Source organism: Eschrichtius robustus, chromosome 20, assembly GCF_028021215.1.
Source record: "Eschrichtius robustus isolate mEscRob2 chromosome 20, mEscRob2.pri, whole genome shotgun sequence".
NCBI classification, from domain to species: Eukaryota; Metazoa; Chordata; class Mammalia; order Artiodactyla; family Eschrichtiidae; genus Eschrichtius; species Eschrichtius robustus.
In genome coordinates this window covers 41,434,577-41,459,988 of record NC_090843.1, presented here as the reverse complement: position 1 = coordinate 41,459,988, position 25,412 = coordinate 41,434,577, and the positions used below count along the sequence as shown (strand labels likewise).

The window sequence follows — 25,412 nt, the reverse complement described above, 5'->3', positions numbered from 1 at the left end:
GGCGCACGGGCTTAGTTGCTCTCCGGCATGTGGGATCGTCCCGGTCCAGGACTTGAACCCGGGTCCGCCTGCATTGGCAGGCGGATTCTTAACCACTGCGCCACCAGGGAAGCCCCGTAATTTTTTTTTTTTTAATGAAGAGAAGTGCTTCAAAATACACCTCTTCGTTCCACACTTAAGATTGGGCCGGGTACATTATTTTGAAAGAAATACTTACCCAGGTGAGTCCAATATGCACCCCTCACGTCCACACTCACGTCAGTAATCAGCAGAAGGTCTCAAAAGGGTCAAATTGAAATTTAGGATCTTAGAAGGTTAAAAGTTTTAAATAAAATAATCTCACCCAGAGACGCTGCCTGTAGTATTTAAGATTAGAAAACTAATCTGAGGCACCTGAGCACACCTTTGTCTTAAATTCGTCCCGGCAGTGTTGTTAGTGTTTTTAGAAACAGAAAGGCAATAGGTTCTGATTGTCTGTCTGTCTGTCTGTCTGTAATAGGTCAATTAAGAACTGTAAGTCTTAGTATCTCTTTTCCCTTTTTTTTTTTTTTTGGCCAAGCCGTGCAGCATGCGGGATCTTAGTTCCTGGACCAAGGATCAAACCCACTCCCCTTGCAATGGAAGCGTGGAGTCTTAACCACTGGACCTCCAGGGAAATCCCTAAGTCTTAGTTCCTTAAAGGAAAAAACAAAACAAACAAACAAACAAAACCTCTTCAGAGTGTTCAGAATATTTAAAACTTGTATATGAAATGACAGTGTAACTGAGCAGGACCCTACGGGGCCTTCTTGCTGGCAACGCCAAGGTCTCGAGTCCAAAATTGTTACCGAACCAAACTTGGGTCCTCTTGCCCGCCTGCAGTAAAGCCAGTCTACTGTCACCAGCTTGTGGTGAAGGAAAGTGCAGCGTTTATTGTGGGGAACCAAGAAAGGAGTCGAGGTAGCCAGTGCTTAAAAGGCCTGAACTCCTTGCTTGGCGCCCTGCAGTAAACTGCTGCACTGTCTTTCACCACAGCCAAGTGTCAGTAAATTGGCTTTACTGTGTGTGGGCAAGTAGACCCAAGTTTGGCTCAGTAACAACAGTTTGAAAATCATTTATATGATATTCCTGGGAGTTCCCTGGCGGTCCAGTGGTTAGGACTCGGCGCTTTCACTGCCAAGGGCCCGGGTTCAGTACCTGGTCAGAGAACTAAGATTCCGTAAGCTGCACAGTGTGACCAAAAATAAAAGAAAAGAAGGGAGGGAGGGAGGAAGGAGAGAGAGAGAGGAAGAAAGGAAGAAAAGAAAGCAAGCAAGCAAGAAAAGAAAATCATTTAATATATTTCTGAAACGAGAGGAAAGTGGAAAAATGTCGCCATCCGTAAAAAGTATGTGGCTGCCACGGACCCAGCAGAGTTGTGGGGTTAAAGCCATTATTATGTTTTAGGAGTTATTTCTATAGGTTGTTACTGGACGAGGTTCCGTGTAGAGTCCTCGAAGTCCACGAGGAGGCAGGTTCTCCTCTGAGTGTGAAGCCAGCTCTTGGCTTCTGTAACTGCCTTTTGCCTTTGATGACTGTTCTTTTCCTCTGGAGAAGTAAGTACAGGGAGAGGACGCCATCCGAGTGGTTTCTTCTTATGTTACCGTCGCAGAATGTAGGTGACTGTTTTCCGCTAGGGGGCCGTTTTCTGTATTTTTTTTTCACGTGTTCCAGGTGCACAACGCTTTTTAACCTGTGTAGTAGATGTGGTCTTTATCCTGACCTAACTATTGTGTAAGCTGTGATTGTTTTCAATGAAATGAGGAAGAATCTGTCAGATGCAGTTTGGCGTTGTTGTTTTCTGATTGGATTTACAGGTCATGAGCTTTTTTCACACATCAGGTGCAGCCCCAGGGTACTGAAACAAAATTACCTCCCCTTTCTCTACTCTCCTTTCTGTCAGTTGAGTCACTCTCTCCCAACACAGCTAGGCAGACATCCCTTCTTGGCCTCTATGGTGATTTCTTTCTCTGTATCTCAGTCCAAGCTAAGGAAATATGACATGTGTAGGACTAGGGTTTATAGGACTTTAGCACAGAGGAGGAATGAAAGAAGGTGGAGTTTGGCCAAAGCACGGTGGACAGAGAGCTAAGGGTAGTGGGCAGCTATTGAAGGAGAGTGCCTACATCAGCTGTGCACTTTAAGGTCACTCTGCAAGCTGTGTGGCGATGATACTTATGGGGAGGGGTGAGGTGGCAAGTGTGAGGACCAGTTGGGCACCTACTGCATTCATCTACCTGGGAGAAGATGGTAGCGATGATAGAGAAACACCAGATCTGAAAGATATTTAAGTGGTAAAGTTGACAGGACTTGGGGGGGTTGATTTGTTGACGAAAATTCAATTAACTATCAAGAAGGGAAAAAAAAGGGAGTTTTATTTGAGCCAATCTGAGGATTATAACACGAGAAGCAGATTTTCAGAAAGCTGTTAGAAGTCGAAGACACAGTCATATACATTTTCCAGACAAAGAATTGTAGTACCTCAAAATGACATACTGATATTTTACATAAAGTTCACCAAGGAACAGGTAGTCCAGGTGAGCTTGTACGGAGTAAGCAGCAAGGCGCCATGACCCCCTATGGAGTCGAGAAAGAACTCTATTCTTTTAAGAAGTCCCATTGCTAGTGTGAGAAGAAAGAAAAAAAGTGGATCTTTAGGGTTGAGCGGGCACTCCCCTCTTTGAGGTGCTCTGATTAATGTATAATGCAGATGCACACTGCACTTGGGGAAGGAGGGAGGAGGCCCAAACACACACACACACACAAAGAGAATTTTATGTTTAAATTTTTCTAGTCCTGCCTTGAAATATAAAATTTGATTTCATCAGGTTCACTGATGGTATGGGCGAGAGGAGCTGCCAAGGAAAATTGCCGGGTCTTGGGACCTGAACAAATGGGTGGACGGTGGTTCCGTGTGTTAACGGGGGAAATGGAGGAGGAACTGAATCAGGTAGTGCAACGGGGTGGGCAGTGATGGTAGAGTTCAGTTTAGGGCACGTTTAGGAGAGATTTCTGACCTTTAGCGGATGCATGGCAAAGGAGTTAGAACTCGCACAGCAGACCAAGAAGGAGCAGCCAGAGAGGTAGGCGGCAAACCGCGTGAGGGTGCTTGATGGAAGCCCAGCGGGACACAGTGAAGTGTGTGGAGAGCAGATGAGAAATTAAGGTGCAGATGGAAAAGTATCCACTGGTCCTGTGTGGGAAACAGAAACAGAAACTGGCTAGGTAGGGGTGGACTGACCACTGGAGGGATGTGAAGGCTTGCCAGTTGGTGGAAAGAGCTCCCTGGAGAACTCAGGCTGTGATGGAGAGCATAGGGGTGGGTGTGCATTCAGCTGGGGGAAGCGGGGAAGATGGGGGATGCATTTAGGGTTTAATTAGGATGGGAGAGCAAGTCTGAATGCAGTTGGAAAGACTGAGTGGAACAGGAGAAAGTGAGGTATGGGAGGGAGCGGCTTCCCCCAGGCAGGAAGCCTTTGAGTCAGCCAGAGAAGATGGGGAGTTCAGAGGTAGGTGGGTTCCTCCATGGAATGTGACCACACGGGGGGCTTTTCAACTGATGGGCTTCCAGTTGTTTGCCAAGTATGAGGGAAGATCATTGCTGAGGGAGGCTGGTGAGGAGGGGTAGGAGAGTTGAGAATAAAGGAGTTAGCTGATCACCCTAGGCAGCAGGTGAGGAAAAGGCACCTCCTGAGAGTGTGCCCGCTCCACTTCCCTGCTGTTGCAGCTCCTGGTCTTGGAAGCACATCCCCAGATCGCAGTTCATTTCTCTTTCTTCCACTGTAGCCATGCACCATGTAGTTCCTCCATGATTTTCTCCTTCTGGATCCGCAGTGACCAAGCTTTCAGTGTGAGCCTAAATTAGTCCTTGGTCCTCTTTAAAGGTCGGGAGCTGTGAGAGAAGCGGTATATGCTCTGGAATTGACTCCTTGGTCTGTTATTTATTAGCTGTGGGTTCATGGGAAGTTCCTTGACCCCAGTCTGTCCCTCTGTAAAGGAGGTAGGTGTAGTACTAATAGCATCAACACGTGGGGTGGCTGTAAAGGTTAAATCAGTTAAAGCAAGTACGGTAGTTGAGCACTCCCTTCCGCCATTGTGAGGCAGCCCCTCCTTTAGAAGAGAAGTCCCTGTCTCTTCCCAGTCTTCCCTGTAGCAGCACCATCCATTGAGTTGTTCCAGGCACAAACCAGCATGTCAACCTTTGAAACCTCTTTCCCTGACACCCCACCCCACCTCCTGCAGCAAGTCCCCCAGTGAGTCCCGTCCTGTCAACTCAACTTCCGGAACAGCCCACGTTTCTCCTTCTTCCTTGCTGAGCCCAGATGCGAGCCACCGTGCCGTCTCCTACAGACGCCGTGGCAGTGGCCTCGGAAGTGGTCTCCACAGCTTCAGACCTCCCAGCGGCTTCCCTTCACACTTAAAATCCAGGCTCCCCAGGCCTTGGCCTTGCCTAGAAAATCCGCAGATACCTGCCTGCCTGCCTGCACCTCCCCCCTCCCTCCTACCCTGTGTTCTCCAGCTGTCTTCAATTGCTAAAACACACAACCTTGTTCCTTTCCTTGGGTCTTTGCATTCCATTCGTTGTTTTCTCTGCTTAAATGCAGCCTCCAAAGAGAGGCCTTCCCTGAGCACCCAAATCTGAAGTAGCCCCCAAGTCCCTCTCTGTTTCGACACTTAAAATCCTCTGCATGCCTCATCCTCTGATCCTCCTGGGTGTTTGTTGTCAGCTCTCTCCCTCACTAGAATGTAAGCTTTTTGTGAGTAGCGGCCTCTGTTGGCCCAGTGCCCAGAGTGTCTTTATTTTACAACATGGAAAACTGGGATGATGGTTAAGGTGACACCTACCGGCTCCGCTGTTTAACAGGCCTCAGGCAAGTTACCTAGCCTTTCTGTGCCTCAGTTCCCCTGTCCATAAAACTGGCATATACTTGTATTGATCTCATAGTTAAAGCACTTAGAACGATGACCGGTGCCTGTCAAGCTCACGATCAGTGGTAGCTAGTATTGTCGTAGCTGGCACTCGGGTATTTGTGGAGGGAAGAAATGATGTCAGATGCAGCAACCAGCTGTCTTTTAAAAATTCAGAAAGTGTGAACAGGTAGTACAGTCATGGGGTGAAAAACCAAAAGGTTCTGCCTTCCGGCGCTGGTTCTCAGCCACCCAGTCTCCCTGTCCCTGCCTCAGTCACGGTGACCTCTTACCAGAGTTTGAAAGTCAAACTTGTAGGACAGCCTTGAATGAAACTGCTAAGATACATATTGCTCAATCGGATCAGCTAGGTTCTCACTAGCAAAGGCAACAGCCCACCCTTTCCTTTATAGCTTTTCAGGGGCGAGGTGGTTTTACCAGATCTGTGGAGGGAACGCCCCCTGGGCTTTAAAGACGCAGGTTGTCATTGGCTGTCATTCAGTATTATGTTAATTAAGTGTGGCTGTTTTAAAAATTGTTAAATTACATTTCCAGTTAAAAATGTTAAAATGAGTTGGTAAGTGGTAGCATTTGAAAGATTGTATTGGAAGAGCTCTTTCTCTTTTTTTCCAGTAGAAGTAGAAACGGGGAAACGATCTCGCCCTCGGTGTAAAGTGTGCGGCTATCACGGACCCAGCAGTGACTTGCGAGTCGAGGTCAAGACTATACTTTCAGGGATCATTTCTATAGTTTGTTACTAGAGAAGTTTCTCTGGACGTGTAGAGCACCCGAAACCACGAGGAGGAGACGCAGTGTTCTCTCCTGAGCGTGAAGTTGGCTCTTGGCATTGCCTTTGCAGCTGTCTCTAGCCGTTGATGATCGTTCTTCTCTTCCTTAGGGAGAGAAAGAGGGAGAGGACGCCGTCTGAGTGGTTTCGTTTGTAGTTGTCTCGTGAAAGAACAGAGGGGGTGGTATTTTTCGGTTTTCTCTCTCTAGTTTGTTTCAGTTCTGTGTCTCGCGATAGTCCGTAGGTAGTTAGAGCTTGTGGTGGTTTACCGTGTGGTTTCAGCCAGTGTTCAAGTTCCCTGCTGTCTTTGCTGTTTTTCGGTTCTTTGGTTACTGTTTTTTGTTCTTCAGAATCCGAAAGGATCTTTGTTGTATTTTTGACTTGTAGGAGGGAGTTACTTTCCAACGGGATACCCTTATCCCTTAATTGTAATCTTCGGAAGTGGTTTTGTTCCCTGTCAGTTAAGTCCGTTGTGTTTATCTCCTATTTCTTTTCTCCAATCATTTGTTGATTAAGGGTATTTTTTTGAGTGTATTTGCTTTTTAAAAGTTTTTGATGATGAATATTCTAGAGTTCAAGGGTACACATTATAAGTTTCCGGTTCCTCCATCTCTTAGGGTTATTTCCAAGATTAAAATGGCGTGATCCAAGTTAGGGGGGTTAGTACATGGCCTGGAACATATTACAGTACTATAGAAATGGTAGCTTTTTTTTTTTTCCAAAGAAAAGGATAGCCTATCTTGAAGTGATGGTCTTTGTTGGTAGGGGTTAGGGTGTATAACCTTTCGTATTCTGGTGGCACGTTATTTTTTCACAAATATAGTCTACGGGAATTCCCTGGTGGTTAGGACGCGGTGTTTTCACCGCCAGGGCTCCGGTTTGGTTCCTGGTCAGGGAACTAAGATCCCGAAAGCTGTGCAGCGGGGCCAAAAAAGACAAAAGATGAAAATATACTGTAAACAGACCTGCTGATGTTTAAAAATAAAGGTGATAACAGTCTAAAGTTTAAAAAAATTTCAGTAAAAATGTACAGAATTACCACATTTTGGGAATCCCTCCGGCTCCCCCAAAGCACCAGAACACCACAAAACTACAGTTTTTCATACTGTTTCATAATTTTTTTTTTTCTGAATTTATCTTTGGCTGCGTTGGGTCTTCTTTGCTCTGTGCAGGTTTTCTCTGGTTGTGGCAAGCGGGGCCTACTCTTCATTGAGGTGCGCGGGCTTCTCATTGCAGTGGCTTCTCTTGTTGTGGAGCATGGGCTCTGGGTGCGCGGGTTTCAGTAGTTGCAGCACGTGGGCTCAGTAGTTTTGGCTCAGGGGCTCTAGAGCGCAGGCTCAGTAGTTGTGACGCACAGGCTTAGCTGCTCTCTGGCATGTGGGATCATCCCAGGCCAGGGCTCGAACCTGTGTCCCATGCATTGGCAGGCCCATTCCTAACCACTGCACCAGCAGGAAGCCTTCTTCATGTTATTCTTAAAGGTGATTTTGTCAGTCTATGGCAATTGAGTCTTTTTTTTTTCCCCCCTTCAATGGGTGTTAAAGTAGTTAGTATCCTCCATCTGCCTTTTTGAATGAAGGGTTTTTGTGCTGTTGACAGTTTTCCTGGGTAAATTAGGCCTGGAATATACTGCAGGGAAATAGATACATGTCTGGTCCTTGATACTCAGTTGGTTGACAAACAGATCTTGTAGTGAGCAGTAGGAGAGGAAGGTTTACAAGGGAAATGGATTTAAAGTAGCTTTAAACGTAATTGTGATATATCCTTAATTGTTTTAAGATGGTTTGTTCTTTTCCCCCTCAGTGCTATGATTTTTTCTTTTATGATGCTTGTTTAGCTAAATGCAATTTAAAATTCGCCTGAGACTAGCGAACAATACAGTCAAGATGGCTAAAGGTGATCCCAAGAAACCAAAGGGCAAGATGTCTGCTTATGCCTTCTTCGTGCAGAAGTGCAGAGAGGAGCATAAGAAGAAAAACCCTGAGGTCCCTGTCAATTTTGCAGAATTTTCCAAGAAATGCTCTGAGAGGTGGAAGACAATGTCTGGGAAAGAGAAGTCTAAATTTGATGAAATGGCAAAGGCAGATAAAGTGCGCTATGATCGGGAAATGAAGGATTACGGACCAGCTAAGGGAGGCAAGAAGAAGAAGGACCCGAATGCCCCCAAGAGGCCACCGTCTGGATTTTTCCTGTTCTGTTCTGAATTCCGCCCGAAGATCAAATCTACAAACCCTGGCATCTCTATTGGAGACGTGGCGAAGAAGCTGGGCGAGATGTGGAATAACTTAAGTGACAGCGAGAAGCAGCCATACATCAACAAGGCAGCAAAGCTGAAGGAGAAATACGAGAAGGATGTCGCAGACTATAAGTCTAAAGGGAAGTTTGATGGCGCCAAGGGTCCTGCTAAAGTTGCCCGGAAAAAGGTGGAAGAGGAAGATGAAGAAGACGAGAACGAAGAAGAGGAGGAGGAGGAGGAGGAGGAGGAGGATGAATAAAAAAAAACTGTTGATCTGTCTCCTTGTGAATACCTTAGAGTAGGGAGCGCCGTGATTGACACACCTCTCGCCCGAGACGTGTCTGTTGCCCTCATAAAGTTGAATTACCCAGTTGGATCATGATCATATCGTAGTCTCAGAGTGCTCTAGCAATTGTCAGTGGTTTACATGAAGCGGCCATGGGTGTCTGGAGCACCCGGAAACTGTATCAAAGTTGTACATATTTCCAAACATTTTTAAAATGAAAAGGGTCTCGTGTTCTCCTCACTCTGTGCACTTTGCTGTTGGTGTGACAAGGCATTTAAAGATGTTTCTCGCATTTTCTTTTTTTTTTTTAATTTGTGAGGTGGTGTGTTAACTCTATGGTCGTTGACTAGGAATCCTGAGTTCTCAACTGTACATATCTATAGTTTGTAAAAAGAACAAAGCAACCGAGACACACTCTTGACGCTCCTTGCTTGGCGTGGAGGCTGTAGGAGCGATGCCTTCCGGAGGGGCCGTAGCTCAGGGCGTGCACTGTGGGGCTGGACCTGTGGACACTGCAGTGGGCATCCATTTAGCTTCAGGTTGTCTTGTTTCTGTATATAGAGACATAGCATCCCGCTGCCATTCTTAGCTGTGGAAAAGGGGGGGGGGGTCAGCTGGCATGAGAAGTGTTTTAGATCCTTTTTAGTTGAAGTGCGGTAGTTTTAAACTGTTTGTTTTTTAAACAAACCATAGAACTCTTCATTGTCAGCAAAGCCAAGAGCCACTGCATTGATGAAAGTTCAAGAACCTTCTGTACTAAACACGATCTGCAATGTTCTGTTATTTTTTTTGTATGTTTAGAATGCTGAAATGTTTTTGAAGTTAAATAAACAGTATTACATTTAAAAAAATAAATAAATAAATAAAATAAAATTCGCCTTGTCAGTCTAGTACGCTGATTTGTTTTTCATTTTCTTCATCTAAACATTTTTCTTTTGATTTTTGAGATTCCCTTTAAAATTTTTCCAGGCTAATAAATCAGATATTTTTCCTGACATCTACTTTAGGAATCTACTCTGGTTTTATGCTGGGTCTTTTAATATATAACGCTGGTCATTGAACCGTGGGCTAGAAAAATCAACAAAATCTCTTAATTCTACTGAATATTATGTGATATAGTTCCCTTTAAGTAAAAGCAGGCTTAATTTCCTGTTGGAGGTGGTAATGCCTTTGAAAACTGACCTTATTAAACAGCATATATTCAGGGAATTCCCTGGTTGTCCAGTGGTTAGGACTCCATGCTTTCACTGCCTAGGGCCTGGTTTTGATCCCTGGTGGGGGAACTAACATCCTGCAAGCCATGCAGCGCGGCCAAAAAAAGAAGAAGGAAAGATAAACAGGGGCTTCCCTGGTGACACAGTGGTTAAGAATCCACCTGCCAATGCAGGGGACACGGGTTTGAGCCCTGGTCCAGAAAGATCCCACATGCCGCAGAGCAACTAAGCCCGTGCGCCACAACTACTGAGCCTGTGCGCTAGAGCCCGCGAACCACAACTGCTGAACCCATGTACCACACCTACTGAAGCCCACACACCTAGAGCCCGTGCTCTGCAACAAGAGAAGCCACTGCAATGAGAAGCCCACGCACCGCAACGAAGAGTAGCCCCCGCTCACCGCAACTAGAGAAAGCCCGCGAGCAGCAACGAAGACCCAACGCAGCCAAAACTAAAAAGTAAATGAAGAAATAAAAGAGGTTATTTTAACCAGTGGAATCAAAGATATACATATATTCTAAAGTTGCTAACCTGCCTTTATGAAAGTGGTATCATACTAAACACATTCTGCAACTTGCTTTTCTCATTTTTTTTTTTGAAATTCACATATTTATTTCAAGAAACATGAAAAGACAACAAAATCATGAGAAATCAACCTGTGCAATATCGGCAGATATTCAGAGGCCTCTGTGCTGTTTGTTGTTGTTGTTGTTTTGTTTTGGTTTTAATGCTTAAAGAAAATAGACGATAATTTGATACTGTAAGTTTATCTGTATAATTATTTATTTGGTTGTTTATTCAACAAATATGGAGCAGAGGGAATTTATACAGGAGCAAAAGAACAAAGGAGCCTACAAATGGCAAGTAGTTTAGTGTGTGTGTGTGTGTGTGTGTGTGTGTTGTGTCTGAAGGATAGGGTATGTACGAGATGTTTTAGGAAGTAAAGACAAAGGCAGCTTGGAACCAGGCTATAGGATGCCATAAATCCCAGGTTAAAGAGCTTCTACTGAAACGGAGCAGGACCCTATAGACCTTGCCCCCGATGTCCTCAGCCTGCCTTTTGTCTGTGGAAAAACTTTAGCCAAAGAATAAGTTTTTTTTTTAAACTTTGGGTTTTTATTTATTTATTTATTTATGGCTGTGTTGGGTCTTCGTTTCTGTGCAAGGGCTTTCTCTAGTTGCGGCAAGTGGGGGCCGCTCTTCATCGCGGTGCACGGGCTTCTCATTATCGTGGCCTCTCTTGTTGCAGAGCACAGGCTTCAGACGCGCAGGCTCAGTAATTGTGGCTCATGGGCCTAGTTGCTCCGCGGCATGTGGGATCCTCCCAGACCAGGGCTCGAACCAGTGTCCCCTGCACTGGCAGGCAGATTCTCAACCACTGCGCCACCAGGGAAGCCCCAAAGAATAAGTTTAATGAGAGAAGTGATAAAATACAGAAGCAAAGAAAAGCAGTCAAACAGGACAAAACAATAATAGTTTAGTCAGTAATCAAAGTGAAGGACCTTTAGTTCCTTCTCGAGGGTTATAGATAATATTCTGAGCCACATCCCGTGCACTGTCTTATATAGATACTGAAACCCCAACCAGGTGGAAGAAGTTAACTACATGATGACCAGGCTGTAGTCATGACATAAGCTGCCACAATTCTGAGAATTTGCTGCAAAGAAATGGAAACAAACCAACCCTGGAACTGAAGATTAACTGTACCCAAAACAATCACGATGGCGCTGGTTAGACCACTGCATGACCAATTTCAAGATGACTCTCAGAGCTGACCGTGCTGGTTCTGCATGTAGTCCTCTCCCTCGGTCTATAAAAGCTCTTGTCCACTGGTTGGGGTGGGGGGAGTCGGCCTTTGGACAGGAGTCCACCCCCCCAACCCCCACCCCGTTGCCTGCATCAAAATAAAGCAAACTTTCCTGTCCACCAAGCTTGCATCTTTATTGGCTTTTGAGCGGCGAGCAGCCGGACCCCACTTGTGATTACAGTACTATACATAGCAGGACATGGGGTGCCACTGAATTTTGCATTCCTGAAAGCACCTGTATTACTTGCACAAGATAGATTATTTTTTAAGCTTAAATCCTATTAGTGGTTACAAGAATGTTGGGATTTTAATTTTTAATATTTATAGAGTAGTTGTTACTTGCTAAACTCTGTTAGATACTTTAAATCCATCATTTTAGCTAATACCACTCATTGATTGAACTCCCTAAAGTTGCCTGCCTGCTTATTAGTTTTTTGCTTTCAATAGTACATCTTGTCTATCTCTATTCTAATTGATACAGATCTAATTCATTTAAATTAATTGCTTAATATTTTATTATCTGTATGTACCATAATTTATTCAGCTGTGCCCCTAATGGTGGATATTAAGATTTATTTCTTTTTTTTGCAGTTTTGTATCACCAGAAACAATGCTTTGATAAAATACTTTGTAATGAATCTTTACATAATGGGTTTTTAATATTCAAAGCAGGATTTCTGGTTCAGATTTTTAATAGATACTGCTGCATTGCTTTCCAAAAGCATTGTAACAGTTCACACTGCCAGCTGCCTTTAGGAGTGTCCGTTTTCCCACCTCTTCTCCACTGAATGTTTTCTCATTTTTCAGTTTTTTTCAAGCTTTATGGGAAGTTTAACTTTCTTTCCACTATTTCAAGCCAGGCACCATGTTGTATTGGTTTATTGAATATTCCAGAGTTAGGTGAAATATCCACCGTTTCGAACGTTCCTGGCAGAGAGAACAGCTTGTGCAAAGGAACACGATGAGTATGTGGAAGACAGTACGTGGTTCATTATGGCTGAAGTGAGGGGGAGGGAATTTGGTGCAAAATAAGGCTGGAGAGGTGCGTGTGAGCCAGGCTGTGCTGGACCTTGTAAACTATTTCTTTTCTGGCCTTGGCCTTGTGTCATGCGGGATCCTAGTTCCCTGACCAGGGATGAAACTGGCTCCCCCTGCGGTGGAAGCGGAGTCTTAACCACTGGACCCCAGGGAAGTCCCTGTAAACTATTTAGAGAAGTTCTGTCTTTAGCCGAAGAGTTGGGAAGCTACTAAAGCTTTAAGCAGGGTAATGATGTATTATCCTGCTTATTTAAAGACAATTTTTATCTACATAACTATTCCTTGGTTTGGAAAAAAATCCCAAACAATATTTATATGTTTGCTATTTTGATCACAGCATAAATGGTGTGCTTTGCAAACGTCATAGTTTTTGGCTTCGGTCTTTGCTTTCAGCATCCACTTTGTCTTATAAGTTTTTCTCGTGAGACATCTCCTCACTTCCTACGCCAGTCTAAAAGGAGGCGAGTCCTCAAGCTGCGGCGCACGTTGTAGTCGTCAGCGTTTTACGTAATCCTGATGCTGCGGAACTGCCGCGCGAAACGGGGCGGGGTTGGAAATAACTGGCGTGTGATTGGCTGTTTAAAAACTGTATGTTAATTAAATTGACAACTTGAAATGTCTTCTGAAACGCAGAAGGGTTCAAAACGCTTTGTTGGGCTTCGGTATGGGAAAGATTCTTCAGACAACATATTCCAGTGTACGTTTCAAAAAGAATAGTGCTGTAAGAAAAAGTAACCATCAGTAAATTATGTGTGGATTTCCTACACCTCGGAAAAACAGAAGCGATTGTATTAAGACTATACTTTCAGGGATCATTTCTATAGTTCGTTACTAGAGGAGTTTCTCTGAACGTGTAGAGCACCCGAACCCACGAGGAGGAGATGCAGTGTTCTCTCCTGAGCGTGAAGTTGGCTCTTGGTGTTGCTTCTGCAACTACCTTTAGCCGTTGATGATCGTTCTTCTCTTCATTTTGGAGAGTGAGAGGGAGATGAACGCAGTCTGAGTGGTTTCGGTTTGAACAATTATCAGGAGTAGACTTGGTTTTTTTTTTTTTTTTTGGTTGGAGGTGTGAAGGTATGTGCAAATATTACTCATCACATAGAGATAGGAGTAGGGTTTGTTTTTCTTTTTTTTGAGTTTGGGGTTTTTGAAATGGTTGTAATTAAGAGTTAAGTCTTTTTGTTCTTCGTGCTGTTTTTTTTTCTAATTGTATAGTGCATGTAGTGAGGTCTACTGTTCTTAGTTTTGAATTTTTTTTTTTTTTTTTTAGCAGCTGGGTGGCGTAGTGGCGTTGAGTCTTTCATGTTGCATTTCATTCAGCGTATGATGTAGTTATCTGCTGGAAAATTATAAAACGCAGAACAGTTTTAATTCGCTTTTCCTTTTCGCGTAGCAGCGTGAGGTGAAATGTTTTAGCAACATTTTTCTGTATACAGCACTTGAAGGTAAAGATTGTGGGGTTTTTTTGTTCGTTTGTTTTTTATATTTTTGAATCTCAAGTAATTTTCACTTTTATATATTCCAGTTTACCAATATTCACGCTATGGTTTCTTCTGTTGCTCTTTTCTTTCTTTTTTTTTTAAATATTTTATTTAATTATTTATCGCTGTGTTGGGTCTTCGTCTCTGTGCGAGGGGTCTCTCCAGTCGCGGCAAGTGGGGGCCATTCTTCATCGCGGTGCGCGGGTCGCTCACTATCGCGGCCGCTCCCGTTGCGGAGCACAGGCTCCAGACGCGCAGGCTCAGTAATGGTGGATCACGGGCCCGCTCCGCGGCATGTGGGATCCTCCCAGACCAGGGCGCGAACCCGTGTTCCCTGCATTGGCAGGCAGACTCTCAACCACTGTGCCACCAGGGAAGCCCTGTGGTTTATTTTTGATTTGTGACCTTTTCTGTTATTTTGACTTCTGAAGGTTTTCATTCCTTTTCTTAAAAAAAAAAAAAAGTTGCATTATTTAATACATTGAAAGTACTGTAAAAACAAATTTTAATTTTTTTTTGTATTTGTGTTGACCTTGGTGTTTGTTTTGCAGGAGTGTATGTCGATGCAGTTAACTCTCTGGGCCAGACAGCGCTTTTCATTGCGGCATTGTTAGGCCTTACGAAATTAGTTAATGTCCTGGTGGATTATGGATCGGATCCAAACCAGTAAGTAATAATAACATCACTATCTAGAAAATATGCTCTTAAAATAAGTTGAGGTATTTGGAAACTAATTTGATAAGATATTAAAAGAACCTTCACTAATTTATATCAATGAAATACATTTGTATACCTAACGTTGAAGCATGCTTTTGTTTATTTCACCGTTTTGGTCGCGTGACTTGCAGTGTCTTAGTTCCCCAACCAGGGATAGAACTTGGGACCCCAGCAGTGGAAGCACAGAGGCCTAACCATTGGACCACCAGGAGATTCCCAGAAACATGCTTTTAACTGTAAATAGAGAGTTTTCTAAGCAGTTTTATAAGGCCCTATGAAATAAGTGAACCTTTCTACTCATTTAGTCATTAACAAGTACTGTTTATGTATTCCCACCGCGCATTATAGTTTGTATGATTTGCTTAAGTACTTTAACATATCCCACAACCAAGTTCTTCACCAATTAATATATTTGGCACCACTTTGTCAGGATGACTTTTGTAGTTGTGGTTTAAAAGAATCTGAGTCCAAATTTTAATATGGAACAGCAACACAGTGTAACGAATCAACAGCAAGTGAACATTTCTTCTCTTTGTGTAGGATTTTTGCTTTTTCCGGGGCCTTCCCAGGCACTAGCTCACTAGAGCTTTACAACCACCTCCTCAACAGGGAACAGCAGGTATTTTTACAGTTCCCATTGGACAGAACCAGAAACAGATTTCGAGCGTTTCTGTGATTCCAGCTGATTGTCACAGGAATGCCAGAATATGTACAATCATAAGTCATAAAATAGCTTTCCCATCTTACATAAGGAGGCCGCTTAATTTTTTTTTTTTTTAAGTATTGATGGTGAAAGCTTGTTGTTGTTGTTATAAAATTGTTTTGCTTAGTGGGAAAAACCTTGGAAGCTTGGAGAAGTATAAAGAAAAAAACCATTCAGAGTGAGAATTCCGAAACCCAGACATAACACAGTGAACATTTTGCTTTGTTTCCTCCCAGAATTTTTCTGGACTCGCATATTTGCAAATATTTGCATATTTCTCTACTGTATCAGTGTTTAATGTCAAAACTCAGAAATAAAGGGCTATCTCACTTGATGTTTGCAGATAACAGCTTTGTAGAGAGGCCATATTGGCGCTGCAGTTCCTCAGCAAAAATGCAGCATTTTCTAGTCATCTGCATTTGCATCTGTTTTGTGGAAGTTTAGAGCTAGGTTCTTTAAAGAACAAATCATTCAAACCCTTAATATTCCAGATTAGGGGGCTGATACCCAGAAAGTTTAAATGGCTGGTCCATAATGGTGCATTGTGGTAATGATAGGGTTTGAGACCAGGAGCCCAGCATCTGAAGAACTCAGAAGTTCCCTTTTTAGAAATCCCCATGATGCCAGGGGGAGGTGGGAAAGGACAATATCAAGAGGAAGAAGGCAGACCCTGTAGCTTCTTATTTTGTGGTAGGAATGCTTTCATGTGCTTTAAAAATATTTTCCATCAAGGGAAGGGAAATTTCTGGGGGCAAGTTGTATTCCTAAGTGCTCAATGGAACTGCTGTGATGGCCTGGGCTTATTGAGGTCACAGAGTCAGATGCCTGAAGGACTAAGTGGGGTCAGTGGGTACAGGCTCTGTCTAAGGAGCATCTGTTGCAGCTGGGCAGAAAAGGAAGCCATGGAGGCCAAATCTTCCAAATTTCCAAGAGGCTGGAAATCCCAGTTTTTATTGTGAAATCCCCAAAGTGTTAAATATTGTCCATTACTTTAAGTTCTTTTTTAAAACACTATGTGGACCAAATAAAACATGCCTCTGGGTTGCCAAATCAATCTGTGGGCCTCCAGTTTTCAACCTCTAGGATAAATTAATAAAACAATACACATTTTGATATCACTTGGACCTGGATTCCCTTGTAAGGGTTAATTGGGTATAAAAAACATTATTTCTTTCTTCCTTAGCATTCACAAGAAATGACAGATAATATCTTCTCTCTCCCTACCCAGCTCTCTTACTATTTATGGGAAGAATGATTAGAAGGCTGTAAAACATTATACAAATTTATTTTTAAAGCAAGGAGGATATTACATTTCCCATAGTGCAGTGTGCTGGACTACTTATCAGACCTAGCAATAAGGGAGAGCTCACAATGAGATATCCTAGTGGTTCCCAGATGCCTGGGTACAGGCCAGCCTCATTGGCATCAGCTGGGGAACTTGTAAAAAGTACACATTCCTGGGCTCCACGCTTGCAGGTTATGATTCAGTCTGTTGTGTAGTCTGAGAATCTGTATTTTTGACAAATATCCCAATGACTTATTAAGTAAATTATGGTACATCTGTACATTGGAATACCATGCAGCTGTTAAAAAAGAACTGAGGTGGGTTGTATGTTCTCATATGGAAATTTCTCCAAGATATACTTTTTAAAAAAATATTTATTTATTTATGGCCGCATTGGGTCTTCATTGCTGCACGTGGGCTTTCTCTAGTTGTGGCGAGCAGGGGCTGTTCTTTGTTGCAGTGCGCGGGCTTCTCATTGCATTGGCTTCTCTTTGTTGCGGAGCACGGGCTGTAGGCGCGCGGACTTAAGTAGTTGTGGCACGTGGGCTCAGTAGTTGTGGCTCGCGGGCTCTAGAGCGCAGGCTCAGTAGTTGTGGCACATGGGCCTAGTTGCTCCATAGCACGTGGGATCTTCTGGACCAGGGCTTGAACCCGTGTCCCCTGCATTGGGAGGCGGATTCTTAACCACTGCGCCACCAGGGAATTCCCTCCAAGATATACTGTTCAAATGAAAAAATGTAAATGCATAACAGTTAATATAGCACGTTCTTTTTCTTTTGGCCACACCATGCGGCTTGTGTGATCTTAGTTCCCCGACCAGGGATTGAACTCAGGCCCTCAGCAGTGAAAGTGCTGAGTCCTAACCACTGGACTGCCAGGGAGTTCCTAATGTAGCATATTCCTATTCCTACTTGTATATGCATAGAAAATTTATGGAAGGATACAAAAACTTGTAACAGTAGTTGCCTCTCGGCAAGAGAACTGTGGGTCTGGAGTTGGGAGACTTTCTTCTTATCTTTATTATCTCCTCCTTTTCCTCCTCCTCCTTTTTCATTTTATTTCTTCTTCTCCTTCCCTTTCTGCTTCCTCCTCCCATTTGTGTTTCTTTTTAAATTAAAGAGAGCAAGCTCTGGGACTTCCCTGGTAGTCCAGTGGTTAAGACTCCACACTCCCAACTGCAGGGGGTGCGGGGGTTTGATCCCTGGTCAAGGAACTAAGATCCCGCATGCTGCTGGGTGCGGCCAAAAAAAAAAAACCAAAAAGAGCAAGCAAGCTCTGCAGGTGATTCTGACATGCAACCAGGTTAGGAAACCACAGGTACGTATCACATCTTTACATCTCACGAAGGCTGTCCCTTCATGTCTCAGATAGTTTATTGGTTTTGGTTAAATTTTTCTGAGTTGTAGATCCTTGACCAGATTGCTGATGCCAAGGTTTGTGGGCCTCTACCGTAGGACTTGGGAAGTAGAGACATTGTCACATGAGATGGTCTCTGGTTAGGCTGTGCTTCACCAGCCTGACCACCGGGCACTACAGACGTGAAGAAATTGTTTCAGGGCAGCCAGTATCAGGGGAGTGTGGGGAAAGAACACTGGATTTCGAACCAGACCCATACCTGGGTGTGAATCTTGGCTTTGCCCTTTCATTTCCTCATCTATAAATTGAGAAATAATACTGCCTTGAAGGGTGGAGGTAAACATGGAAAAGGGGAATGTATATAAAGCTTCTTTGAGGCCCCAGATAGGTGTTGTTAGGCCTCACAAATGGTGTTGTTACAGTTCTCATCACCAAAGGTTGCCTTTGTAGAAAAGGAGCCCTGTGTTACCCATGGAAGGGGAAGAGTGTTGCCATGGACACTCACTGTACCCCTCCCCTACCTCCAGCCGTTGCTTTGATGGGAGCACTCCTATCCATGCAGCAGCATTTTCAGGCAATCAGTGGATCCTCAGCAAACTGCTGGATGCAGGGGGTGATCTTCGACTCCACGATGAGAAGGGTCGGAACCCTGAGACCTGGGCTCTGGCAGCAGGGAAGGAACGCAGCACCGCAGTAAGTGTGGGCCTGCCCTGCAGGCACACCCAAGGCAGAGCACAGGGCTGGGAGTCAGGCGCCCAGGGGCAGAGGCTGGTCCTGGGGACAGCACAGGACTTGTAGTGGCCTTGCCATTGACATTGGACACACAGGTCTGGGATGAAGCAAGTTAACCAACTGTAAACCTTGGGCAAGTCTAGTGAACTTTTCTGGTCATCCGTTCAGTGGAGAGGGAGAACAACTGTAGGTTCGTCTGACCCTTAGCTGGCACTTACCGTGCATCAGACGTTCTGAGTTAAATTAAATGCTCATTTAATCTTTACAACAACCCTCTTAGGTAGGTACTATTATTGTCCCCATTTTACAGATGGGGAAACTGAAGTGCATTGACATTAAGTAACTTGTCTGTAGCCACACGCTGGCAGGCATAATGTATTTTAACGAGGGCTAAATAATCTAACAAATGTAAAGGGCACATGGAGGGAAGGGGGAGATGGGCAGAGTCCCTTCTCTCTGGTTCTCCTGCTCATTAGCTATTGGGCCTTGGACAAAAGTTAAAATACTCCTCCTGCCTCAGTTTCCGCATCTGTTGAATGAAGGATTTGGAGGTAATTATTGCCAAATGAGCTCCCTGAAAATGGAATCATCTCATTCCATATATTTAGGAAATCACTTGGGCCCTTCCCTTTCCAGAGATTTCCCTGTGGGGGGCTCCTGTCTCCTCAGACCACTCCCCTCAGACCATTCCAATCCCACTGAAGGCCAGGGTGGCCATTAGCCGTGTGGGCATTGACTGTCTCTGCCGTGTATTGCAGATGGTGGAGTTCATGCAGCGCTGTGCCGCGCACATGCAGGCCATCATCCAGGGCTTCTCCTATGACCTCCTGAAGAAGATTGACTCCCCTCAGCGGCTCATCTGTGGCCTGCCCCGGTTTGGGGGCCTCATGCAGGGGTGAGTGCTGCCTCAAGCAGACTGGGATGTTCTGCATCATCCCCGCCTTCCTTGTGGGAGCCCTGCAGCATGGACCACCTCGGTCCCCTCCACATTGGTCCCTTCCAGCAATTGGCCCACCCAAAGGGGTGAGCTTGGAGGGAGAGGATATTGCCACTGAAAACCATCAGTTGTCCCCCTGCTTCCAGGAACGTCTGGGGGAAATGAGTTCTGGGCTCCAGTGGGAACCACCCCATGGTTAGCAGGGAAGGAAGGAACTTTTCAGGCCTGGGCTGCCCAGCAGACACTTTCTCAGCAGAGCAGCTGGCTAGCTTTTTTTTTTTGTCATCTCTGAACCATGGAAAACATGTTCCTTTATTGGAACATGCATCCTTTATATCCTAAGGTTGCAAAAGACACAAATGCTTAATTTAAGGTTCCTTGGGCTGTTTTAAGCTGGTGTAAGACTTGCTGCCACCTGGGTGGGCAGCCTCCCCTTGTCCCCATCACAGCTGCAGGAGGTGAGCTCCATCCAGGCTTCTCTTCATGCTCAGGAGAGTTATTTTAAGTTCCCTGGGCTTTATTGACTTAGGATTTATATGTGGAAAATTCTTTCCATTTTGATTTTCTCTGACAGCATCTTTTTCTGTGATCAGGGTGAGTAGACTTGTCACACTCTTCACAGGCTCCCCCATCCCATTCTGTGCACACTGAGTCCTGGTTTTCCTCTCATGACCTGGATGCTTCTCATGCAAGATGAGTTAACGATTCCCTCGAGGACCAGTTACTCCTAACTGCTCTTCTTGCTGCCACTCTTGTCCATCTTGGTTCTTTACTCAGCATCCAGAATGACCTTTTAAAAATGAAAATCGAATTGTGCCACTCACTGCTAAAAACCCTTTTAGGGTCTTCCTCATGGCTATCAGGTTAAACTCCCAAATCCCTCATCTGGCCTTGGAGCCCCTGCTTGGTTCAGCTCTTCCATCTCTCACACCTCCTCTCCTGCCAGCGTTAGGATCTTGGCAGACCAAGTTCCTTCTAACAGGGCCAAAGCCTAGTCCCTGCTGCTGTTTTGTGACCTCAGGCCAGCAGGTTTCCCCTTTCTGGCTCCATTTTTCCCATCTGTAAAATGAGAAAGTTGGACAAGGTATGCTTTATGATTCTTTCCAACTTTGACCATCTCTATTTGTTATCTGTTGTACTAATCCCAAACTTAGTGGCTTCAAACAACAATAAATATTTGTATCTCACATCATTTCTCTAGGTCAGGAATGGCTACACCCAACTCAGCCATTCCAATGGGAATGGCTTAGTTGGGTGGCTCTGGCTTTCTCATGAAGGTGTGGTCAAGATGCAGCTTGGGCTGCAGTCATCTGGGACTGGAGGATCCAGTTCCAAGGTGGTTCACTTGCATGGCTAGCAAACCGGTGCTGGGTGTTGGGCCTCCCCATTAGGCTGCTGGAGTGTCCTCACAACATGGCAACTCGCCTGTAGAGCAAATGCTGCGAGAGATCAGGGCAGAAGTCCTGGGGGGTCTAGCCTTGGAACTCACACCACTCCGTCATTTCTGCAGTATCCCGTTAGGTTAACAGGTCAGCCCTCTCTGACCTGTGTGTGGCTACACAAGGGCACGAATACCAGGAAATGGGAATCACAGCGGCCCTCTCAGAGGCTGACTATTACATCATGTGCAGTTCCACTGTCAAGTACTAAAGACAAAACCAACTACACATTCTGACAGCTTGGTTCAGCGTTGTTCCTCTAGATATGGGTAGTTAATCCTTACTTTTCTTCTCCTCTTTTAAATATTTCTAGAAGCCCTAATGGCTCTCCTAACCGACTGCTTAAAGCTGGAGTCATTTCTGCCCAAAATATCTACAGCTTTGGCTTTGGAAAGGTAAGAGGTTGCTACCAACACCCAATGTTTGCAGGACTAACTGGGGAATCACCCGGCCCTGGCTCTGGTCCCAGGGCCCACAACTTTGTCCAACTCTTCCTTCCTATGGAAAGTTAAAATACTCCCTCTCCAAAGTGTTTTCTTAATTCTTTACTGCTCTTGCAGGACAAGTACCTCTTAGTCCTGTCCTTACTAAAAAATGATGGAAACCTTGGAGAGTTCTCTTGAATGCCTTTGGGCTAGATTTGGGGAGTTTTAGACAATGATCCTTTAATTCCCAGCGAAGGCCCCAGGCATGTTCTGTGGGTGCCTCAGGAGGCACCTGAGGCCTGGTGCTTCAGGCAGGTATCTGACCTCTTCCCATGAGCCTCCAGTTCCTCGATAGCAAAAGGGAAAGAGTATTACAACATTGCAGTGCTTCTTGGAAGATTAAAGATAATAAAAAGAATTATGTCCAGTGCATAGGGGTATTCAGCAAATTGATAAATAGCAGCTATCTTTCTTTTTAGCTGGCTGGTAAAATTCTGGAGGTATTTTACTTCTTTCTTTTTTTCCCCACCATTTGAAGCTGTGCTTTGCTTTCAGTTTTATCTCACAGGGGGCATGCAGCTGGCTTATCTAGGATCGCTTCCAGTAATTGGAGAAAAGGAAGTGATTCAAGCTGACGATGAGCCCACCTTCTCTTTCTTCAGTGGCCCCTACATGGTCATGACCAAGTAAGTGGAAGCTGGCCAGTGGAGGTTAAGATTTAGTCCCACAGGAAGAATGGACTTTGTGTGACTTCCTTGTGTGTGGAGAGTTTCTGCCCAAACACAAGGGCACACTGAAAAGCAGATGTCTAGATCAGGATTTCTCAGCCAGGACACGATTGACATTTTCGTTATCCTTTAGTGTTGGGGGCTGTCCTGTGCACTGTAGGATGTTTAGGAGTGTCCCTGGTTTCTACTCACTAGATGCCAGTAGCAGCTCTGTTTGCCTCCCCGCAACCCCCTACATTTGTGATTGTGACAACCAAAACGTCTACAGACAAGGCCAAATGGCCCCTTGTTGAGAACAACCGCTCTGAAAGATTACTCATGACAGTGTTTCAACCTTTCTACTCTCTAGAGAATTAGAGGCAGCATAGGGGTGGCTATCTGGCCTCAGGTCAAAGGGTACTGAAGCCCTGCATGGCTCTCACCAGCCAAATGCAGCAGAGGCAGCAGTAATAGGATTTGGCTGTGATGGAAGTCCCTGGGATGTTCTCAGTCCCCAGAGACTTGCCTACTGCAGGGTCACAGGAGTAGTCCTGGCCAAGGTCTCTTGTCCTCCTTGAACCTGGCTGCCTCTTCCCTGCTTAGAAGTCACACCCTTCTAAAAAGGCCTCTACAGACCTGCAAGGCTCTGTATCCCCTGCAGATATGCTTCTTGTTTTCCTGCCCGTGCCACATATTTGTTGTCATATCCCCTCTTCTTCTGTCCACTGCTGTGGCCTTTGCCCACGTCATCACTGTCCCTCCCCCAGACTAGCCTCCTAACTGGCCTCTCATTCTCCAGACCACCCCTGCCCTCCCATTCCCCATGCTGCTGGTACCCTTGTCTTTCTAAAATACAAACCTGATCAAGTCACTCCCTCCCTTAAATCCTTCAGTGACTTCCTGCCACCTGCACTAAGTCCCTGAAGTGCTTTAGGCCCCGGGGGTGGTAGGAGGGAGGACCCAGCAGTGCTGGGGTGGGGGCTTTACAGAGTCTGTATAAACACTACTTCTCTGATCTCTGGCTACAGAGCTCCTCACTGAAGCAGTGGCTGCTCATTCCCTTCTGCTCCCACTCTCTCCTGCCCTTGTAGCCTGCTGTGGAACGGGAACAGGGTCACAGTGAAGGAGCTGCATCTTCCCACCCACTCGCACTGCCGCAAGCTGCGGCTGGCTGACTTGTTAATTGCTGAGCAAGAGCACAGCAGGTGAGACGAAAACCCAAGAGCATTTCAGACCCAAGTTCAGGGCTGTGCAGGGCTGTGCCTGAGGGTGGAGACCAGCCCCCTCAGCCTCAGCATTTCCTCGTTGTAGGTTGATTTGACTTCCCAGGGCTGCCAAGAAAGAAAAAGAAGAACTCATGAATAGCCTGAGTGTGGGAATGGTGGTGGTAGGGGCTCAATTCTGTCAGCTGATCAACTCCCCGTAACACAGGTCTCTGAATGCAGCCTTCAGGCCTGGCTGGCTCTTCTGCAGCCCCCGAGGCCCACCTTATTTTGGGCCCTGTGCCCATCAGGTCAGCACGCGCAAGCCTGTCTTCATAGAGCATGGCTCTGCTGGAGACCCACGTGTCTAAGGAACCATGTCTCTCTTTTGAGGACACGCTGATGGGTCTCAGTACCTTAGGTTTCCTGTGGCTCAGGGGTTAATCTTTCAAAGGGGCAGGAAATCCATCCTCGGTTTCATACCAGGGCTGCTGAGGCCTTGGAATAGGCCCTGGCTCATCGAGTTCTCTCCTGAGGAAATCACTCAACTCCTGTAAAGCCAGATCCTTCCTTTTGGGGAAGTCATCCTAAAGGGACTCAAGGAGGCTGGAAGGGCTCATGGAAGCAGCATGGATTTTTTTTTTTTTAAATATTTATTTATTTATTGCTGTGTCGGGTCTTGTTGTGGCATGCAGGATCTTCCTTTGCTCAGTAGTTGCAGCACGTGGGCTCAGTTGCTCTGTGGCACGTGGGATCTTAGTCCCCTGACCAGGGATCAAACCCACATCCCCTGCATTAGAAGGTGGATTCTTAAGCACTAGACCACCAGGGAAGTCCCCACAGCGTGGATTTTGATGTGAGGGTCTATGACCTTGGGCCTGAGATCTCCCTGACCTTGGTTTCCTCATCTCTAAAATGAGTGTAACTGTAATGATACCTTTCTTGCAACTGGTTGTTAGGATCAAGTTGATGTATGTAAAGTGCCTTGCTTAGTAGCTCTTAGTGACATTGTCGTTGATGACCCAAAGCCCTCAGGTTCTGATCAGTGAAAGGTCAAGGGTTCCACCAACAGAGACCCCACTCCCACCCCATCCCACTTTCTTGGAAGAACATTCTGTGCAAATAGTATTTGTTTGGAGTGCGTTCAGGGTGCCAAGAAGAAAGGAAAGCGCCCATCTTCCATCATGCCCTCTTCCCTCTGCCTCATCGGAAGCCTCCTTCCCTCTGCAGCAAGCTGCGGCACCCTCACCTGCTACAGCTGATGGCTGTGTGCCTGTCCCAGGGCCTGCAGAAGACCCGCCTCGTGTACGAGCGCGTCGCCATCGGCACGCTGTTCGCTGTCCTCCATGAACGGGTAAATGGCCGCTTCCCTGGGTTCTTCCCTTGCTCCCCCCAACCCCCCGCCCCAGCTCTCCCTTCCCTTCCTCCCTCTTCCTTCTCCCCCAGCAGTAGAGTTGAGAAACCTCTTAATTCTTTACTCTGTGGGATCTATATAACACACCATTTAAGGCTGATCAGCACGTTGGAACTAGTGTGATTTTATTATTGTTTGTCTTGCTTTTTTATCAGACATCTAAGAGCTCAGTAGACCCAGAAAACACATAGCCACACTTTTAGCTAACCATAATCAAACAGCCTCTGGTCTTATTTCCCGGTATTTTCACTGGTGCCCTGCAGGACCTTTATATGCAAGTCTTTATCGGTCCCCTCTCCCTTTTCAGACTTCCTGGTGGAGGGGGGGACATATTCCCTGACCCACAGACTCCCTGGGAAACGTGCTTTGGGCTGAGATGTGGCTTCAGAGAGGTCCTGAAAGATTTGTTTTTCTTTCTCCATGACTTTGTTCTAAAGACCCTGGGCTGGAGTGAGAAGAGACCCTCCAGGAAGGGCTCTTCCCTGAAATGGCTCGCCATTCCTCCTGCCTGAGCACCTCCTGTTAGTGTCCTAGTTCCCTTTCCTCTCCTTGGGTGAGGGTGTTAACTTAAAATGCCACTTCTCTGGGGAGAGACCTGTTATGATTGGGTACTTTGGTGTGAGTGAATTTCTGTCCTCCTAGGATGAACTTTCTAGGTCATCTGACTGTGGTAGGGGATGGATTGTTCTTTACGTGTCTAGGTTCTACCGCAGCACAGGC

The 25,412-nt window shown here is 45.5% G+C and overlaps 1 protein-coding gene, 2 non-coding genes and 2 pseudogenes across 9 annotated transcripts in view; all 5 read left to right on the top strand.

Annotated features, from left to right (window-relative positions):
* TEX14 (testis expressed 14, intercellular bridge forming factor) overlaps positions 1 to 25,412 on the top strand; it is an 81,916-nt gene that overhangs the window by 11,485 nt on the left and 45,019 nt on the right. For 4 of the 7 annotated variants that reach the window (XM_068530134.1, XM_068530131.1, XM_068530133.1 and 1 more), the window contains exons 1-6: positions 18,453 to 18,529; positions 19,327 to 19,463; positions 21,258 to 21,339; positions 21,925 to 22,055; positions 23,168 to 23,281; positions 24,509 to 24,632. In XM_068530134.1, the coding sequence (XP_068386235.1) occupies positions 19,327 to 19,463; positions 21,258 to 21,339; positions 21,925 to 22,055; positions 23,168 to 23,281; positions 24,509 to 24,632 (588 nt within the window). In that variant the 5' untranslated portion in view covers positions 18,453 to 18,529. Of the gene's footprint in view, positions 1 to 14,326; positions 14,442 to 18,363; positions 18,530 to 19,326; positions 19,464 to 21,257; positions 21,340 to 21,924; positions 22,056 to 23,167; positions 23,282 to 24,508; positions 24,633 to 25,412 lie in introns of those variants that run through there. The other 3 variants (XM_068530136.1, XM_068530135.1, XM_068530130.1) reach the window with 3 other exon arrangements.
* Positions 1,410 to 1,607, top strand: LOC137755697 (small nucleolar RNA U3; annotated as a pseudogene).
* LOC137755694 (small nucleolar RNA U3) lies at positions 5,646 to 5,859 on the top strand. Its single transcript, XR_011072083.1, has one exon. It is a non-coding gene; the product is annotated as a small nucleolar RNA U3 (small nucleolar RNA).
* Positions 7,585 to 8,812, top strand: LOC137754519 (high mobility group protein B3 pseudogene; annotated as a pseudogene).
* On the top strand, positions 13,088 to 13,302 carry LOC137755695 (small nucleolar RNA U3). The gene has a single exon (XR_011072084.1). It is a non-coding gene; the product is annotated as a small nucleolar RNA U3 (small nucleolar RNA).